Genomic DNA, 18,398 nt, shown 5'->3' with positions numbered 1-18,398 from the left:
TTGCTAGTCCTTAGGGACCTCATTAAGTTGTTGAGGTTGGTGTCAAACCTATGATCCTAGCCTCCTGAGTTGCTGGGATTATAGGCATGTGCCACCCTGTTTGGCCTTGATGTTTATCTTTGAAAGAAATGTAGTTACCTTTAAGAAGATAACAGGCCAATATGGAAATTTTTAGAAAAGAAAAAAAATGAAGAAGTTTAAGAAAAGGATATCAAGCTAGGTACCATGGAGTATGCCTGTTATCCCAGCGATTTGGGAAGCTGAGACCGGAGGATCACAATTTCAAGGCACGGTTAAAAAAAAAAAATGCGGGGGGGATGGGGATGGGGATGTAGCTCTGTCAGTGGTTAGTGCTTGTCTAACATGAGGCTCTGGGTTCTATTTCCAGCACCCAGAATAAGCTCTTGTAAGACTTGTTCTACCTAACATCTTTTCTCAGATCTCCCTTTTTCATGTCCTTTCTGCCTTCCTTCATTCCGAAAAAGTAACCATTACAGTAACTATTATTGCATGATATATTAAATAAATAGCATGTAGTTCTTTAGGATTTCTTTGCTTTTAGTAGAGCTGGGATTCTAACCCGTTCCCTGGAACTTGTTAAACAAGAGCTAAACATGAGTTACACCCTCAGACCTAGTATTACATTTTGATATTTCATGTAGGAATTTTAGTCTCTTATTTTACTGATTCTTTTTATTTTAATCAAATTTTGATTGTTCCATTTACATAGACATAATTGTTTAGGTTTTTTTCAGTACTGGGAATTGAACCCAGTGGCTTTTTTCGCTAAGCTACATCCTAAGCTCTTTATTTATGTACACATATATGTGCACATACATGCATACTGTTTTTTGAGACAGGTTCTCCTTAAGTTGTTGATTTACTGATGCTTACCTTGAACTTGTGATCCTCCTGCCCCAGCCGCTGAGATTGTAGGTGTGTGCCACTGTGCCTAGCCATTTAGATATTTTTATTTTATTTTAATTAGTTAATTTTATTTAATTTTTGTGATACTGGAGATTGAAACTAGGGGTGCTCTACCACTTAGCTATACCCCCAGCTCTTTTTTTTTTTTTTTTTTTTTAATATACCTGGGATTGAACCCAGGGGCACTTAACCACTGAGCCATATCTCCAGCCTTTTTTATTCATTTATCTGTTTATTGGTTGGTTGGTTTTTTTTAAAGATCTAGTCTTAAGTTTTAGGTGGACACAGTATCTTTATTTTGCATTTATGTGGTGCTGAGGATCGAACCCAGTGCCTTGTGTATGCTAGGCGAGCACTCTACCACTGAGCTGGAACCCCAACCCCGCTCCAGCCCTTTTCAATATTTTATTTTAAGGCAGGGTCTCGCTAAGTTGCTTAAGCTGGGTTTCAACTCGTGATCCTCCTACCTCAGCTCCAAAACCACTGATATTACAGACTTGCGCCACATTGCCTGGCCCGTTTAGATATTTTTAAAAGGATGTTTCCCTTAAAGAATTTTTTTCAGTTTGTAGGCCTCAAATACCATAAGAACTTCTATGATATAGCAAATCTATGTTAAACATTTTTAGCACAGATAGTATCTAATGCAGTTTTCCATGAGTAATTATATCTGTTAAGTTTGTACTTTGGGTCTGTAATTTTGACAGTGTTATAGCCACATTACTTCATACTTCAAATTTCCATTAAACTTTATATATTTAAAACATGTATATTATTAAGTAATAATGCCAATGGCTATCACGTGTGTAAAAGTTAATAAATATGGGGCTTGTGTAAAAGTTAATAAATATGGGGCTGGGAATCTAGCTCAGCTGTATTGTGTTGCCTAGCATGAGCAAGGTGCCAGGTTTGATCCCCAGTACTCCACCCCCCAAATTAATATGGATTAATATCTATTAAACGGTTGTCACTTTATATTTGTCAGTGTTAACAGCTTTTCTTTTATCATAGTATTTTATAGTATTTTTTATAAAATAGGTTATTCAGAGAGGAGGAATTCTGATCACAGAAAGAAAAAGAACTGACTTTTCCACAAAAGACATTTATCAGGATCTAAATCGGTTGTTGAAAGGCAAAAAGGGAGAACAGATGAACAGTGCTGTCTTGCCAGAAATGGAGAATCAGGTATGTTGATTATTAAATGTGAATTTATTCTTAAATTATAATAGTCACTTTTTAGAAGGTTAACTTTGTGCACTTATATCAAAACCTAAACTGTATATCATTGATATTTAAGCTAATTTCCAAGGAAATGATGGAAAATTTTAAACATAATCCTAAATATAAGTTAATTATATTTAAATGAAGAATATCCCTGGGGTATGGAGGGATTTTAGTAGTTTCACATGAGAGAGCTTGATCACCCATCTCAGCTTTATTATTTACCAGCTCTTGGTGTCTTCAATAAATTACTTCACCTTTCTGACAGAGCAGTTTCATTATTGTTAAATTAGTTTATGGAGATTAGTAGGTAATAAAACTGGAAGTTTGTGCAGTACATAATAATTGGATAATAAATGGTACATTTAAGCAATTGAACTAAAAAATTGGCTTGAGTTGTATATGTTCATTGGTGAAAATGAAGATGCTACAGTGTAACTTTCAGTTGGAGTTTCTGTTGCTGGTCAAATCTTAGATGTGTGCATGGCTTTAGAGATGTATTTTTTAGGTAAAATATTGGAAAGTCTTGACTGGATATTTGTGGATTCCTTGTAACAGCCCATGCATTAGTTATAGACTTTAGCAAATAGAGAAAGATAAATGTTATTAAGTAGGAAAAATGGGTACACTAACAATGAAGCTAGTGTTAAGTATATTTTACTTTCTTTCTTTTCTTTTTTTAATGGTTCTAAGGGGGGATTTAACCCATGCCATCACACATGCTAAATACACAGTCTACTATTGAGCCACATCCCTAACCCCTCAAATATATTTTAATAAGTTTAAGTTGTCACTTGATATCAGTTTGATGTATTCAACTTTTTGTTTTCTGTTATAGTGATAACTTAGGCAAAAGGATATATATAAATAATTTAAACTTACTTTGTTTAAATATGCATACGGAGGTGTTAGGGTTGTGGCTCAGTGGCAGAGCACTTGCCTAGCATGTGTGAGGCACTGGGTTTTATTCTCAGCACTGCATATAAGTAAATAAAGGTCCATTGATAACTATAAAATATTTTAAAAATAAATGAATATCCATATAGGAAAGTACTTATACCATAAGTATATAACTGAATTTTCTTAAAACTGATCATACCTATACATGAAACAGAATAATAATGGAACCCTAGAAGCTCTTCTTATGCTTCCTTTCCCTACCAGCAATAACCTTGGTTCTAATCTTTAATAGAATAGATTAGTTTTGCTTTTTTTTTTTTTTGAACCTAGGAGTGCTTAACCGCTGAGCCACAACCACATACCTTTTTATTTTTATTGAGACAGGGTCTCACTAAGTTGCTAAGGCTGGCTGTGAACTTTTGATCATCCTGCCTCACAGTCTCCCAAGTCACTGGGATTATAGGCATGTGACACCACACCTGACAGTTTCTCCTTACCCTCCAAAGGCATAGAGAAGTTTATTTAGGAAAGTAGATACATATTCAAGAAGAATAGGGCAATCTCAAGAAAGACGCCTTTGGGGCAAAACAAGGAATACACCTTCTTGAGTGCTGGCTATCTCCAGAGGGAGAGAGTCCACGCTGGCAGTTTTGCCTATTTTTGTAGTCTATATAAAGGGAATCATGACTTTCTTTCAAGTCTATTTTTTTCCAGTCATTATTATGTTTGTAAGATTTATTTATACTGTTTGAGTTCGGCGATTTTGGGGGGATGGGGGTGGTGGTTACTGGGGAATGAACTCAAGGGTACTTGACAACTGAGCCACATCCCCAGCCCTATTTTGTATTAAAAAAAAAAAATTTTTTTTAGAGACAGGGTCTCACTGAGTTGCTTAGTGCCTCGCTTTTTGCTGAGAATTAGAGGGTGTGCCACCATGCCTGGCTTATGTTCAGTTTTATTGTGTTGTACTTCATACTGGAAACTTGCCAGCGTTTATCCATTTTAGTGTTGATGGGCATTTGAGTAATTTCCATTTTTTACTGTTTTATTATTTATGGTACTGGGGCTCATGCATATTAGGCAAGTGCTCTACCACTGAGCTACATCCCCAGCCCTTAGCTATTTTAAATAATGCTAGTATTTCAAGTAATTTTCACTTTCTAAAAATTGCTTTCTAATCTTCATAGATGTATTTAAACTTTTTTTAATATTTATTTTTTAGTTGTAGTTAGACACAACACCCTTATTTACTTACTTACTTACTTACTTATTTATTTATGTGGTGCTGAGGATGGAACCCAGGGCCTCGAATGTGCTAGGCGAGTGCTCTACTGCTGAGCCACAACCCCAGCCCCATATTTAAACTTTGATTTTCTTGGTTCATATGGGGGAGGAACACCAAGGAAAATGATAGTACTCAGAGTTTATTTTCATTCTTCATTTTTTTTCCTCTCTAGAAGTAGTCCTACTTGTATAGAAATCTTTCATTTTTAATTCTTAATTTTAGGTTGCAGTTTCATCATTGTCTGCGATAATTAAGTTTTTAGAACTCTTATCAGATGATTCAAATTTTGGACAGTTTGAACTGACTACTTTTGACTTCAGCCAGTACATGAAACTGGATATTGCAGCAGTGAGAGCTCTTAACCTTTTCCAGGTAAAACGTGTGTGTTAAAATTATTAAATAGCTATAAAATGTTTTCCTTTTGTAAATACTGAAAAATCTTATTAAGGAATATGAATGTTTTGAAATATTATTATACTTAGAATATATAAATAATTTTGAATTGTTCTAATTTATTTTTCTACTTCCTAGCTATATATAGATATTTGTCCTAGCATTATGAGTCATTTTGTATATTAACAGAAGTTCTTTAACATTACATTTTGAGATGTTTTTATGTCTAAAATTGCAGTAATTATAAGTGATTTTAGTTTGAGGGAAAATGTATAGTTGAAAATACAGAAAAACAGGTTGAAAGTTGATCTCAGTAGAAGGAATTTTTATTGAAATTTCTCATTTTATATTTGAAGAGTATTATATGTTCTTTCTCCAAAATTGTTGAGTTATTTTTCATGGCATAGTTTATTTTTCATTAATGGAGTGTGGCATTATTTTATTTTTTGTTCATAAGGGTTCTGTTGAAGATACTTCTGGCTCTCAGTCTCTGGCTGCATTGCTGAATAAATGCAAAACTCCTCAAGGACAAAGACTGGTTAACCAGTGGATTAAGCAGCCTCTCATGGATAAGAAGAGAATAGAAGAAAGGTATTATTGGTGTGCACTTGTGTCACCTTCAAGTAATTGCAGTTATTTCATATGAAGCCATTTAACTGCATAGAAAGCTATTTATCAATAGAGTATTAATCATTTAGATTAATTAAAGAACTTATTTCCTTAAATAAGGTTTTTTAAACTCTAAAAACATAAAAATTTATTAGGTTTTGTTTGTTTGTTTGTTTGTTTTGGTTTATTTTAAAGCATAAGAGCCAGTTTGGTTCAAACTGAATTTTAGGCAGGTTACTCAATGTGTACTTCATAGGGTCGTTAGGATGTGTATAGAAGACTTTCTTTAAAAAAAAATTTTTTTTTTAAATTTTTATTATGGGGGGTGGAGTACCAGAGAGTGGACTCACATCCCAGCCCTATTTCTTATTTTAGAGACAGGGTCTCACTGAGTTGCTTAGTGCCTTGCTGTTACTGAGGCTAGCTTTGAATTCACAATCCTCTTGCCTCAGCCTCCAGAGCCAATGGGATTACAGGCATGAGCCACCATGCTGGGCTTGTTCTTTTTAGTTAGGGCTTATTCTTTTTAGTTATACACCATCATAGAATGTATTTGACCTATGAATTTTCAATAGGGTCTGACACATGGGAAGCATTTACTCTTCTTTATTCTAGAAAGGATTGAAGGTGACCTAAACATATAATTTTTAAGGCTAGGGCTATAAGTTCAGTGGTACAGTACCTAGCATTTGGCCTAGAGTTTGATCCCTAGCACTGGGGTTGAGGGTGGGAAGAAGTCTTTGAAAATGAAGAAATAAAAAGATGATTCCATGGGGCTGGATTTGTAGCTCAGTGGTAGAGTGCTTGCCTAGCATGTGTGAGGTACTGGGTTTGAACCTCAACACCAACATTTAAAAAAATAATAGTAAATAAAAGATTAAAAGAGTCAAGGGGTGTCCGCAGAGCCGTGGAACAGCCTTCAGTCACTGCCGCCATGGGAATGCAGGTGGAGACCACCTCCCCCGAGACGGGTGTACCTTCCCAAAGCACGGCCAGACCTGTGTGGTGCACTACACCAGGATGCTTGAAGATGGAAAGAAATTTGATTCTTCCCAGGACTGAAACAAGCCCTTTAAGTTTATGCTAGGCAAGCCGGAGGTGATCCGAGGCTGGGAGAAGGGGTGGCCCAGATGTGTGTGGGTCAGAGAGCCAAACTAACCATCTCCCCAGACTATGCCTATGGGCATCATCCCACCACATGCCACTCTGGTCTTCGATGTTACGCTTCTAAAACTGGAGTGACAGAGTGGCTCTTCTCTCAGCTCCCTGTTCTTGGATCTGCCTTGGAGGCATCCGGGCATAATCCTTGCGGAACTTTCCTTGGCATCCCACTACACTTTGTATAAACATCTACTCTGAATATGTTCTGTTACTCAGCTTTGCTTCTGATACCTCCATTTCCTCTTCCCCTTTATCCTTGTATGTGTGTTTACCTAAACTATATGCCATAAACTTCAAGTTAGTCGTTTTGTTTTTATTTTGGGGTGAAGATTCAGTTTTAGTCTTTTGGATCTAGGTTTCCATTTAAGTACCTTGACAGGTATTAACAGCACAAATGATGGGTTAACTTTAGAATAGGAATTGGTGTTAGGGGAGATGAGGTTTGCAAGAATATTTTATTTTGGGGCATGAAATTTTTATCTATTATGTATAAAACATTCTTGCTGCTGCGCTGCAAAGCCATAACAGATTTGAGACGCTGTGGAGGGCTGAGCTATTCTCCAATGTGAGAAGTGTCCTTGGGTAAAATTAAAAGCCCTACCCAAAACTGCAGTGGGGAGGGGAGAGCCTTTACCTCACCAGCCCTGCCAGCCCTGCCACCCTCCCCTGAACCCATCTTCCTTTTGAAAGAAGATCACTTTCACTGTGATTTTGGACACTACAGGTATCTGTCCCTGGGCCAGGGACCTCTGAAGGCACCTTTGTGACCTGGCTGGTTTTGGTTTTGGATTTTTTTTTTTTTTTTTAGTATTTATTTTTTAGTTGTAGTTGGACACAGTATCTTTGTTTTATTTATTTATTTTTATATAGTGCTGAGGGTCAAACCCAGGGCCTAGCATGTGCTAGGCAAGCACTCTACCGCTGAGCCACAACCCCAGCCCCTGGTTTTGGTTTTTTTAGGTCCCCCCCTTCTTTCTTTCCTCCATCTTGTGGTTTTTCTAATGGATTTTTAGAACTTTTGTAATATCGAAGTTATTCAAGTTCCACTTTATAAATTTTAAGAACTTTAATTGAAAGTTTAAATTGAAGGTATTATTTATAGGCTTCAACACCCAATGAAAGCCTGGCCTTTGTGACACATCCTTGGGTGTTCTCTCAGAAAACGCTGCTGGCCACTGCAGCTTCAGCATCCCCTGTCTTTTGATACTTGGCTCTCTGCCAATTTCCAGGTTTCCTGTCTTTTTGTCCCTCAGCCTCTTACCCTTTGCTGTCCAGTGTAATGATTTGGTGAGAGAAATTGTTGCTTTGTCCTGGCTTCCCCCACATCATGTATGAGTTTCATATTTTGCTATTGCAATAAAAGTGCTTTATGCTGGCTTTTCCGAAAGAAAAAAAAAAGATGAATATGCTACTCTAATATGACTAATGCTTGGATACAGTTTAGTACAGTTTATCTTTGTTTAGATAGACATTTAAAAACTTTTAAATGAAGTATAATATACATAAGAGCACAAATCCTAAGTGTATATCTTGAATTTTCACAAAGTTAACATATCTGTGTAACAAGCCAGGTCAAGAAAAAATATAACTAGCACCGCCAATCTGCCCATTTTTCATGTTAATTACCATCCCTCCTTATTCTAAGAGTAACCACAGTCCTGACTTCTGGTATCACAGATTGATTATTTTTGTCTGTTTTCTTTAAATAATGTAAAGTTTCTGTTCTCTCTCTTTAAAATTGTTTTTAAAGGAAATGAACAGTAATTAATTTCCAAGGTAATGGTCATTGGTTTTATAGGGTATTTAAAAAGTGGTTTTCTTCTGGCTTAAACTATAGACATGGCTAGTAAACCTGAGATGTCACTCACATATTACTACTATAGTAACATTATTTGGAAGGCAAGCTATGAAAATCTGATCCCTCACCCCCATAAGTAAAGTTAGTTTTGTAGAACAAAGTAATAATTTTCAAAATCTGATTGTCTTGTTTTGCAATGCTGAGGATTAAACCCAGGGCCTCATGCATGGTGGGCAAACATTCTACCTTTGAGCTATACCCTCTGGTACACATACCAAATCTGGTAGTCTTGACAAGTGGAGGAGACTTATTTATTAGAAATAACATCTAGGAGTGTAGCTTTATAAGTTAGAATTTTATCTGCTGACTAACTCAAGTGTATGGTAAAAGAAATACTTTTTTTTCCTTCTTGGTGAGAATTTTTTTTTTAACCAGCAAATAGGAAAGCCTGTGATTTTTCAAGGCCAAGTATGGAAATTCCACAGAGTAGGAAGATCAAGTTACATTCTTGTTGTTTGAACAATCTCCTTGTTTTTATCACCCTTTCATAACTCTACTTGATGTGGTAACCCCATATTTCTTAGTTTAAGCCATTCTGGTAATCCTCAAATCTGTTTTGTCTCTAAATCTTTTGATCTTCCTTCAGGATTACAGGGGGAAAAAATCAGATTTCTCTTTTCTTTCCTTGCTCTCTCACAATCCCTCCCTCCCTCCTTTCCTTTCTCATCTGACCCAAGGCCTTACACAAGTTTTTGTTTCTTACTGTCATTGTTTTGGGGTGATTTTTCAGGAGGGAAGGTACTGGGGATTGAACCCAAGGGCACTTTACCCACTGAGCCACATCCCTAGTCCTTCTTTTTTGGGGGGTGGGGGTATTGGGGATTGAACTCAGGGGCACTCAACCACTAAGCCACACCCCCAGCCCTATTTTCTATTTTATTTAGAGAGAGGGTCTCACTGAGTTGCTTAGCATCTTGCTTTTTGCTGAGGCTTGCTTTGGACTCAAGATTCTCCTGTCTCAGCCCCCTGAGCCACTAGGATTACAGGTGTGCGCCACCGTGCCTGGCCCTTTTATTTTTTATTTTGAAACAGGATCTTGCTAAGTTGCCAAGGGCCTTGCCACGTTGCTGAGACTGGTTTGAACTTGGGAACCTCCTGCCTTAGCCTCCTGAGTGACTGGGATTACAGGTGTGCGCCACTTTATGTGACTTTTTAATTACTGTAAAGAGGTTAGGATTTAGCAAGGCCCTGAATCAACTTACCAAGACCCTGTCTTAAAATAAAAATTTAAGTGGGCTGGGTATGTAGCTCAGTGATTAAGCACCCCTGGGTTCAATCCCTGGTACCAAAAAAAAAAAAAAAGATTAAGAGAAGGTGGAGTGATACTGGTGTTTACTATGTCCCTGATACTTTGTAAGCAACCTACATTTGGTTTTAATATGGTGGAGAGTAGGTTTAAATTTCCTGGCTGATTCTAGAGCCAGCCTATTCCCCTTTTTTTTTTTTTTAGTTGTGGATAGACATTTATTTATTCTTATGTGGTGCTGAGGATTGAGCCCAGTGCCTCACACGTGCTAGGCAAGTACTGTACCACTGAGCTACAACCCTGGCCTTCATCCCATTATCTTTGTACTATATTGCTCCTTTCAGTTCTATTTAATTTGATTCCAATTGTATTTTTTTTTTCCTTGCAGCCTTATAAATATGTTGTCCTACATTTTCATTAAACTCTTCTAAAGATAAACCAGATATACTGGTTTTAAAGAAATGACAGAACGTTGACTTTAAAAATATCTAGTTTCATGGTTAATTTCATAATTAGTTGAAATTTCAGGGATTAATGATCTTAAAATCTTACCTTGTATACCAGTCAATTTGTAGGTGAGTACTGTTTCAGTTTGTATACAGCTGAGATATTTCATTCAGATTGATGGTATAGGATGTTATGTCAATAGTAACTTTGACACTTCTGAAATTGTGATTTGCAAGTGGCATTGTCATGGAAACAGCTGAGCAGTCTTCTTTTTTCTTTTAGCTAGAAACATAAACTGACACTGTAATTATTTCTGAAATGGTATACTGAATAGACTTGTGAAACTAGCAATTTATTAAACTTTACATGATATCTGAACCAAAGACTGAAGGGGAGTGTATATTGCTTTGTGGGGTTTTTTTTTTTTTTTTTTTTTTGTTGTTGTTGTTTTGTGTTTTTTTTTAAAAAGCTTCCACAGTTTCTTTGCTTAAGGGCTGGAGATATAGCTTAGTGGCAGAGTGTGTGGCCCTGGGTTCAATCCCCAGCATTGCAAATAAACAAATTAAAAAAATAATTTCTTTGTTCATTTTATTTCTTTCTTAATGCTCTTATTGGAACTTTATAAATGAAAATTGGGAAATAACTTGAAGTTCATTTTTTAAGTTAGAAATTACCCAATGTAAGACTGACATATTCCTTTGGATATTATAATTACTATATATATGGCTTTTTAATTTGGTGGCTTAGGAAGGAAAGGAGGAGGATGGTTGTTTGTGAAATTTTGAAAATTGTTAGAAAATGAGTGTGGGTATAGTATGTGTGAAGTCAATTTTAGAGAATTTGTCCATGGCAAAGGAAGACTTAATTCATGATAAAGATTTGTTCAGGATAAAACATTTTGAATCATTTGGAAGTGGTTTGAATGTCTTTAAGATCATTTAGCATAAGCTAGAGATATCACCTTTATTCATGGGCTTTGGGGAAATAACACAGAGGAAAAAGATTATGTATCTTCAATGTAGGAAGTTTTTGTTCTCAGAAGTACTTGTCAATGGTGCATCTCTTTGTTGGTTTTTTTATTTATTTAATCTTTATACTCCCTGTTTCCCGGTTCACAATACTACCATCCTGGGGTTTTTTAGAACCCCTCTCCCACTGGTTTTCTGTTATTCAAGTTTGCTTATAGTTTTTGGCTATTTTTAAGATTCAAATAAGAAGTTACACTGTTGCTGTTTGAGAGAAAGAAGTTTATAACTTTGTTGGCAAACAGATTTGTGAAAGTATAAAAGTGCATTTATGGTTCTTTGTTAATGGCTCCTTATCATTGCTGTCTCAGAATTTAATTATTATTTTTTGGACCGGCGATCGAACCCAGTGGTGCTTAGTCACTGAGCTATATACCCAGCCCCTTTATAGAATATTTTATTTTGAGATAGGGTCTTCCTGAATTGCGTGGGCTGTCCTTGGGATCCTCTTGCCTCAGTCTCAAATTGGGATTACAGTTGTGTGCCACCACGCCCAGCATTTAACTTTTTATTTACTTAAAAATGTCTGCATGGTCATTGTTTTTAAAAAAAGACAAATAAGAAAAGCATTCACTCTACTTGCTCATGGTGGTAGTCACTTTTAACAGTTTAGTATATCTCCTTATCATCTAGGTCATGCACCTGTGCGTACGCAGAAAAAATAGATACCTTAAATAATATCAGGTCATGTAAATACAACTTGCTTTTTTTTCTTATCTTTTTTGTCATCCTGGACATTGAACCCAGAGTCTCATGAATGCTAGGTAAGAATTCTACCACAGAGCTTTACCTACAACTTGATTTTTTTTCTCTCTCTTTTTTTTCTAAATAATATCTTCAGGGTTATTTGTTTTGTTTTTCTAGTATTAGGAATTGAACCCAGGGTGCTTTATTGCAAGCTATATCCCCAACCCTTTTTATTTTATTTATTCACATTCATTCATTTATTTTTGGTACTGGGGATTGAACCCAGGGGTGCTTAACCACTGAGCAACACCTCCAGCCCCACCCCCGTTTTTTAAAAAAATTCTGTGAGAGGTTCTCACTAAGTTGCTTAGGGCTTTGCTAAGTTGCTGAAGTTGGCTCTGAACCTTTGATCCTCCTGCCTAGTAGCTTCCCTAGTAGCTGGAATTACAGATGTGTGCCACCATACCCAGCTATAAGGTTTGTTTTCCATTTTATTATATATCTATTGCATTTAAGATAATTTTAATTTCTAGACATTTTGTGAATGGGTAAGATATCATGTGATATAAAACAGTTCTGAGAGGCACAAAATTGACTTTTTCCTTTACACAGAACTGTTTCAGTTCACAGGTGGGAATATACAGACACCTTTTTTATATAGGGAAGAAAAGAATTTACTTATTTCAGTGGTGTTCATTACATATGAGAACTAGAATGGGTAAGATGCATAAGAAGATTCTCATCAGAAATGTATTCCCTATGGCTTTTGTTGTTTACCTGAGAATGTCCAAGGGTTATAGGAGTTTAGAGAAGGAAGAGAGAAAACAGATGAGGGTGTAGGTCAGCCAGCAATGGGTTTCTTTCATTCTTTTTTTTTTTAAACCTCCCCTTGCTTTATTTAATATTTATTTTTTAGTTGTAGTTGGACACATTAATTAATTAATTAATTTATTTATTTATTTATTTATTATGTGGTGCTGAGGCTTGAACCCAGGGCCTTGCATGTGCTAGATGAGTGCTGTACTGCTGAACCACAACCCCAGCCCCTCGAAATAATTTTGATGCTGGTGATCCTTGAATCAAACTTGGAGAAACCCAGTTAAAGGCCATGACTTAGCTAGGAATTGGATTGTGTGACTTAATTACATCCATTATTTGCTTTTTTTTTTACATATCTAGATGCCATTGAAATCTTTTGGAGAACTGGCTGTGGTGGTACATATCTCCGATCCCAGATACTAGGGAATCTAAGACACGAAAATCCAAGTTCAAGGCCAGGCTTGCAGCTTAGCAAGACCCTGTGTCAAAATAAAAAGACTGAAGTTGTAACTCAGTGGCATAGCGCTTGACTAGCATGTACAAGGCCCTGGGTTTGATCCTCAGTGTTATAAAAACAGAAAAGAAAAAGAAAAGCTTTTTGGTTTTTGGTTTTGGTACCAGGGATTGAACCCAGGGGTTTAACCACTGAGTCACATCTCCAGCCCTCTGTTATATTTTATTTAAAGAAAGGGTCTTGTTGAGTTGCTTTAGCATCTGACTAAGTTGCTGAGAGCTGGCTTTGAACTGGAGATCCTCCTACTTTAGCCTTCCAAGTCACTGGGATTATAGGCATGTGACATCACTCCTGGCTCAAGTTCCTTAAACCAGTGGTTCTCAAAGTGGAACAGTTTTCTCCCCATACTCCAGGAGATGTTCATATATGTCTACAGATAGAAGCCAAGGATACTGTTAAATAAGCACAGAATAGGCTGTTACAACAAAGAACTAACTAGCCTGAATTGTCAGTATTACTGAGAGTCAGAAACCATGCTTTCAGATATATGGTCATTAAATGATTACTCCGAGGGTAGAATATTTTTTCCCTCAAATAACAAGCTGGCACGAACATTTTGATGCATGAATTATAAACTCTGATGGAGAGATCAATAAGTAGTTTAGAGGTTAGAAAGCTGATTTGTTTCCTTTTCCTGTAGTTGTTCATCAGACAGCATTCAGAATCAAATAATTCATTGTACCCGTGGTCTCCAGAAAGCTTCTCTAAAGCTATTGCTAGAGATATATAACATGTACAGGAATTTTTTTTTATTATTTTTTTCTCTTCTCAGTACCAGAGACTGAACCCAGGGACACTTAACCACTGATCCACATCACCAGCCCCTTTTTATATTTTATTAGAGACAGGGCCTCACTGAGTTGCTTAGGGCCTTGCTAAGTTGCTGAGGCTGGGTTTGAACTCATATCCTCCTGCCTCAGTCTCCTGAGTCACTGGGATTACAGGTATTCGCCACCGCACTGGGTATTTTTCTTATTCTTTTTCCCTTTGTTCTTGAGTTTGAACCCTGGTCCTCTTGCATGACTAACCAATTGCTCTACCATTGAGCCCAGTCCCAGGAATAATTTTTCCTATCTTCTGTTAACAATTTGCCTTTCATCTGTTAGTTAAGTAATACATACAACATTGTTTTTCAAATGGCAAGTTGTGACTCAGAGGTGGGTTGGAAATTTAGCATTGTAGGTGATAAAACAGTTTTTTTCTTTCTTTTGAGTCCTGGAATCAACCCAAGGTCTTAAGCATGTCACTAACACTGAGCTACACTTTCAACCCTGAAGAGCATTTTTGACAAGAAAATGAAAATAACAGCACATTACAGTAGAAGTGGAAAGCCTCTGATTTCCGACAGATTTCAAAAGCAGTATGTACTACATATTCTAGTTTTTGAAACAGACATGTTATTTATTGACTTTGTCTGACAAGAGATAATTTAAAAAAGTATTCTAAAAATTAAAAAGCTTCTGATAAAATATAGGATTTGACAGTACTGCTGAACTGTAATTTTGTTTAAGTATCACTGTTTACATGTAAAACAATGTGTTAGCAACAGTCTTGTCCCAGTAATGAAATTCATCAATTTAAGAAATATCAGTTCGAAAGGGTGTGTGTTGGTTCATGCTGTAGTCCCAGAGACTCAGGAGGCTGAAGCAGGAGGGTTGCATGTTTGAGGCCAGCGTTGGCAATAGAGAGACCTGTCTCAGAATTTTAAAAAGGGCTCCAGGGTTCAATCTCCAGTACCTGTGGTGAGGATGGAAGATGGGGGGGGTAGTAAATTGGATGAAAGTAAAAAAAAAAAATTGGGTATGTCTCAGTATCTTATGGTACTACTTGATGATTTGTTATCTAACCAGGAAATTTTTGACTCAGCCCTATGGAGCCTTTTTACCCTCTTTTAAAAAAGCTAACAGTTTAGAATATATTCAGGCTTTTTACAAATGGGATTTTTGAGTTTGTTTAATTTGGACTTAAGAGCCTAGTTGACAGATTGGTTTTTTTGTTTTTTTTATTTTGGGGGGATGCTTAGGATTGAACCCAGGGCTTCGCACATGGTAGGCAGGCAATCTACCACTGAGCTACATCCTCAACCCTTGGTGACAGGTTTAACTTTACATTAAAATATTTACTATTCATTTTCATGTAATTAATTTCAGATTAAATTTAGTGGAAGCTTTTGTAGAAGATGCAGAATTGAGACAAAGTTTACAAGAAGATTTACTTCGCCGATTCCCAGATCTTAACCGACTTGCCAAGAAATTTCAAAGACAAGCAGCAAACCTTCAAGATTGTTACCGACTCTATCAGGGCATAAACCAACTCCCTAATGTTATACAGGCTCTGGAAAAATACGAAGGTAACATGATTTTGTTTTTTGTTTTCCTTCACTCTTACCTGGCAGATGTTGGTGCTAATGACTCCCACTTACCACACATTGTTTTTCTGATAGTTTTGTATTAATATATGCTTCGTGGCAGGAGATATCATGGGGCATCCAGCACCCACCAGGATAATTTTCCTGCTCAGGAGTGATGAGCCACCCGAGAAAAGAAAGTCTGAGATAATTAATGGAGAATTAAGAGCCAAAGCCAAATATTAAATTCAAAGATGGGGGGTGCCTGATAGTTTCTCCAGTCCACATAGGAGCTAGAACAGAACAACTAGAAAATGGTTCTGGTCCTTTATTTAAGGGAGAGTACATCAAAGGCAGGGATAGTGTTTCAGCAGGTGGAGTCTTGTTTCATGATGGCTTTCGATCAACAGGTTGATTGGCATCTTGGAAAGCCACACCCATCTCTGAGAGGCTGTGTGTCTATGTGGCTCCAGCAGATTACTCAAACTCCAGTGCAATGCTGAACCTGGCAGGGCTAGGTAGAATATCACGTATATTGGATAGTCTCAAACCAGCAGGAGTGCCACTGAAAGTTCCCAGATACTAGGCTTCCCTACCTAGTGGCTTCCATGCTAATTTGGTTCACGCAGAGTTCATGGATGTCTTCCGACAATGAGACAAGTTAGAATTTTTGTTGTTTTAAAAATAAATTTTAAAATTACTGCATTTATTATTAATGGGTTAATTGCACTAGTAGTGGCAGTTAAATAGGATTTGATTACTAAAGAAAACTCAGGACTCATAATGACAGTACTTAGAATTGTATAGTTTACAATATTATAGGGAAAGGAGAAAGTCCAGCAACACCATTAAAGTAAAGATGTATATCATGGCTAAAAGCTGTCATAGTCAATGTCTTTCCTTTTGAAAAGTTCATGGTGGTGTGCACTTTTTCAAGATATGGGTGCAGAACACCTTGGAACCAGGGATCCCAAAGTAGAGTCTTGGGTAGACTATATTTTTTACTGGTCAAGGGGGTATATTGCCATTTGGTAGCTAGCCTGTGCAGCAGAGCCCTCTGAGGGGAGCCTTTATTGAGAGCAGGTGCAAATCATTTATCACAATAATCAATGCTGATAAACCAAACAAACCGTCCCAAATATCCCTGGACGCATAATTATAAAATAGCCATATTAATCAGTGTTTCATCCCTTGGCCAGCAGTCCTTGCCATGAAAGAATCTTAACAATATAGAGCAGGCAAAGCCAGGCAGAGTGGTATATGCCTGTTGTCCTGGCTACTTGGGAGGCTGAGGTGGATCACTTAAGTTCTGGGATCAGCCCAGCAACACAGTGAGGACCCATCTCAAATCTCTATCCCATCAAAAGCCCAGCAGACTTATTTCAGACCTGCCAGAATTAACCCCCACAGCACACCTATGACAGAAAGTTATGGCAAAAAAAGTGCTCTCTTAGCAGTAGAGGTTGAAACAAATTCAAGTAAAGTGATCAATGTCACTCACTTTAATCAACATACAGTTGATTAATATATTATTGGTTAATAAAATGAAAGTTGCTTGACAAATGTAGCTCCCCCAACCTCCTTAGTACTGGGCATCAAACCCTGGTGCTTTACCATTGAGCTATATCCACAACTCTTTTTATTTTTTGAAGCAGAGTCTTGCTAAGTTGCAGAAATTGGCCTCAAACTTGAGATCCTCCTTGACTTGGCCTCCTGAGTCACTGGAATTATAGAAATGTACCATTACATCCAGCCAAATAATTTTAATTAAGTAAATGTGAGTTTCTGCAACAACTTTAGTTATTATTGTGTTATTATATTTAATATATAAAGCATTTTAAGCTTTAGTTAAAAGTCTGCATCCATTTGAACTATTAAAACATACCTTAGGGGCTGGGGATGTAGCTGAGAGGTAAAGTGCTTACTAGCATATGTGAGGCCCTGGGTTCATTTCCCAAAGCCACAAAACAAAAATATATCTTTTAAGTGTTATGGGAACTTTATTTATTTATTTAATTTCTTTTGGTGCTGGGGATTGGACCCAGGGCCTTGTGCATGCCAGGCAAGCACTCTATCAACTGAGCTATATCCCCAGCCTTATATTTTGTTTTTATTTTGCAGACAGATTTAAAGAAATTGAACTTTATGATGACAGAATACATAACTATAGATTCAACTTAAATTTTATGGTGACCCTTTTCCCTATCTAACATAAAAGGTAGCTAAGTGCTTATCCTCTCATAGTACCTGTGTTATAAAGAATATTACCATTCTGGTCAAGAATCTTTGTTAGACTGGTAAGACTTTGAGCCCTTGCATTTAGTTGCACCAGTGTTGAATTAAATAAAATGGGTCTTGAAACTTTCCTGCTCCACACTTCTTTAGTTTTGGCTTAGCCAGTCACTTATTTTCTTTTCCTCTATCCTATAAATGAATATCTTTTACTTTGCTTTTTTTTTTTTCTTTTTTGATTTTACTTTGCTTTTTTGATTTCATGATCTTTCATCTGATTGCAATAGATTACTGAAAATGAGTTTATTGTCAAGTACTAGATTGACAATTCAAGATTGAACTTGTGTATAAAGAAGATAGCTCTTTAGACAATGCAGTCTGACAACTTAAATCAGCTAATTTGGATCTTTTCTCTTTTCTTGTCTCATGTATCTCCTTCCTCACACAATAAATAACTATCTTTTTATTACTGAGAAAGTACTGGCCTTGAGTGAAGAACTCTCTTAATTTCCTATCTCCCCTCCTGCAGTCACCTGCACAGCATCAATAAGGGATTCTCAAGTAGGGGCAGCTGGAGATGAAAAAACATTGAGACAAAGGAAACACAGACATTATCAAGTAAAGCTGGGGCCAGGTGGGACACTGCACTCTGGAGAAATAGTGACCCAGAACTAGCTCTGCACGTTTATTATATAGGGTCTCATAATCAGGAAATCAAACTATAGGG

General features: G+C 36.9%; 1 protein-coding gene and 1 pseudogene across 3 annotated transcripts in view; both read left to right on the top strand.

Moving 5' to 3' along the window:
* Nucleotides 1–18,398, top strand: part of Msh2 (mutS homolog 2) — a 61,942-nt gene that overhangs the window by 11,261 nt on the left and 32,283 nt on the right. For all 3 annotated transcript variants that reach the window (XM_058573288.1, XM_046424670.2, XM_058573286.1), the window contains exons 4-7: nt 1,966–2,112; nt 4,556–4,705; nt 5,184–5,317; nt 15,243–15,442. In XM_058573288.1, the coding sequence (XP_058429271.1) occupies nt 1,966–2,112; nt 4,556–4,705; nt 5,184–5,317; nt 15,243–15,442 (631 nt within the window). The remainder of the gene's footprint in view (nt 1–1,965; nt 2,113–4,555; nt 4,706–5,183; nt 5,318–15,242; nt 15,443–18,398) is intronic.
* LOC124079243 (peptidyl-prolyl cis-trans isomerase FKBP1A-like) lies at nt 6,270–10,048 on the top strand (annotated as a pseudogene).

This window comes from Marmota monax, unplaced genomic scaffold (genome assembly GCF_021218885.2).
Source record: "Marmota monax isolate L192 unplaced genomic scaffold, Marmota_monax_Labrador192_F-V1.1 WCK01_AAM20220418_F8-fsc00015, whole genome shotgun sequence".
Taxonomy (NCBI): domain Eukaryota; kingdom Metazoa; phylum Chordata; class Mammalia; order Rodentia; family Sciuridae; genus Marmota; species Marmota monax.
Note: the sequence above shows the minus strand (reverse complement) of the source record. Positions and strands in the feature narration are given on the sequence as shown.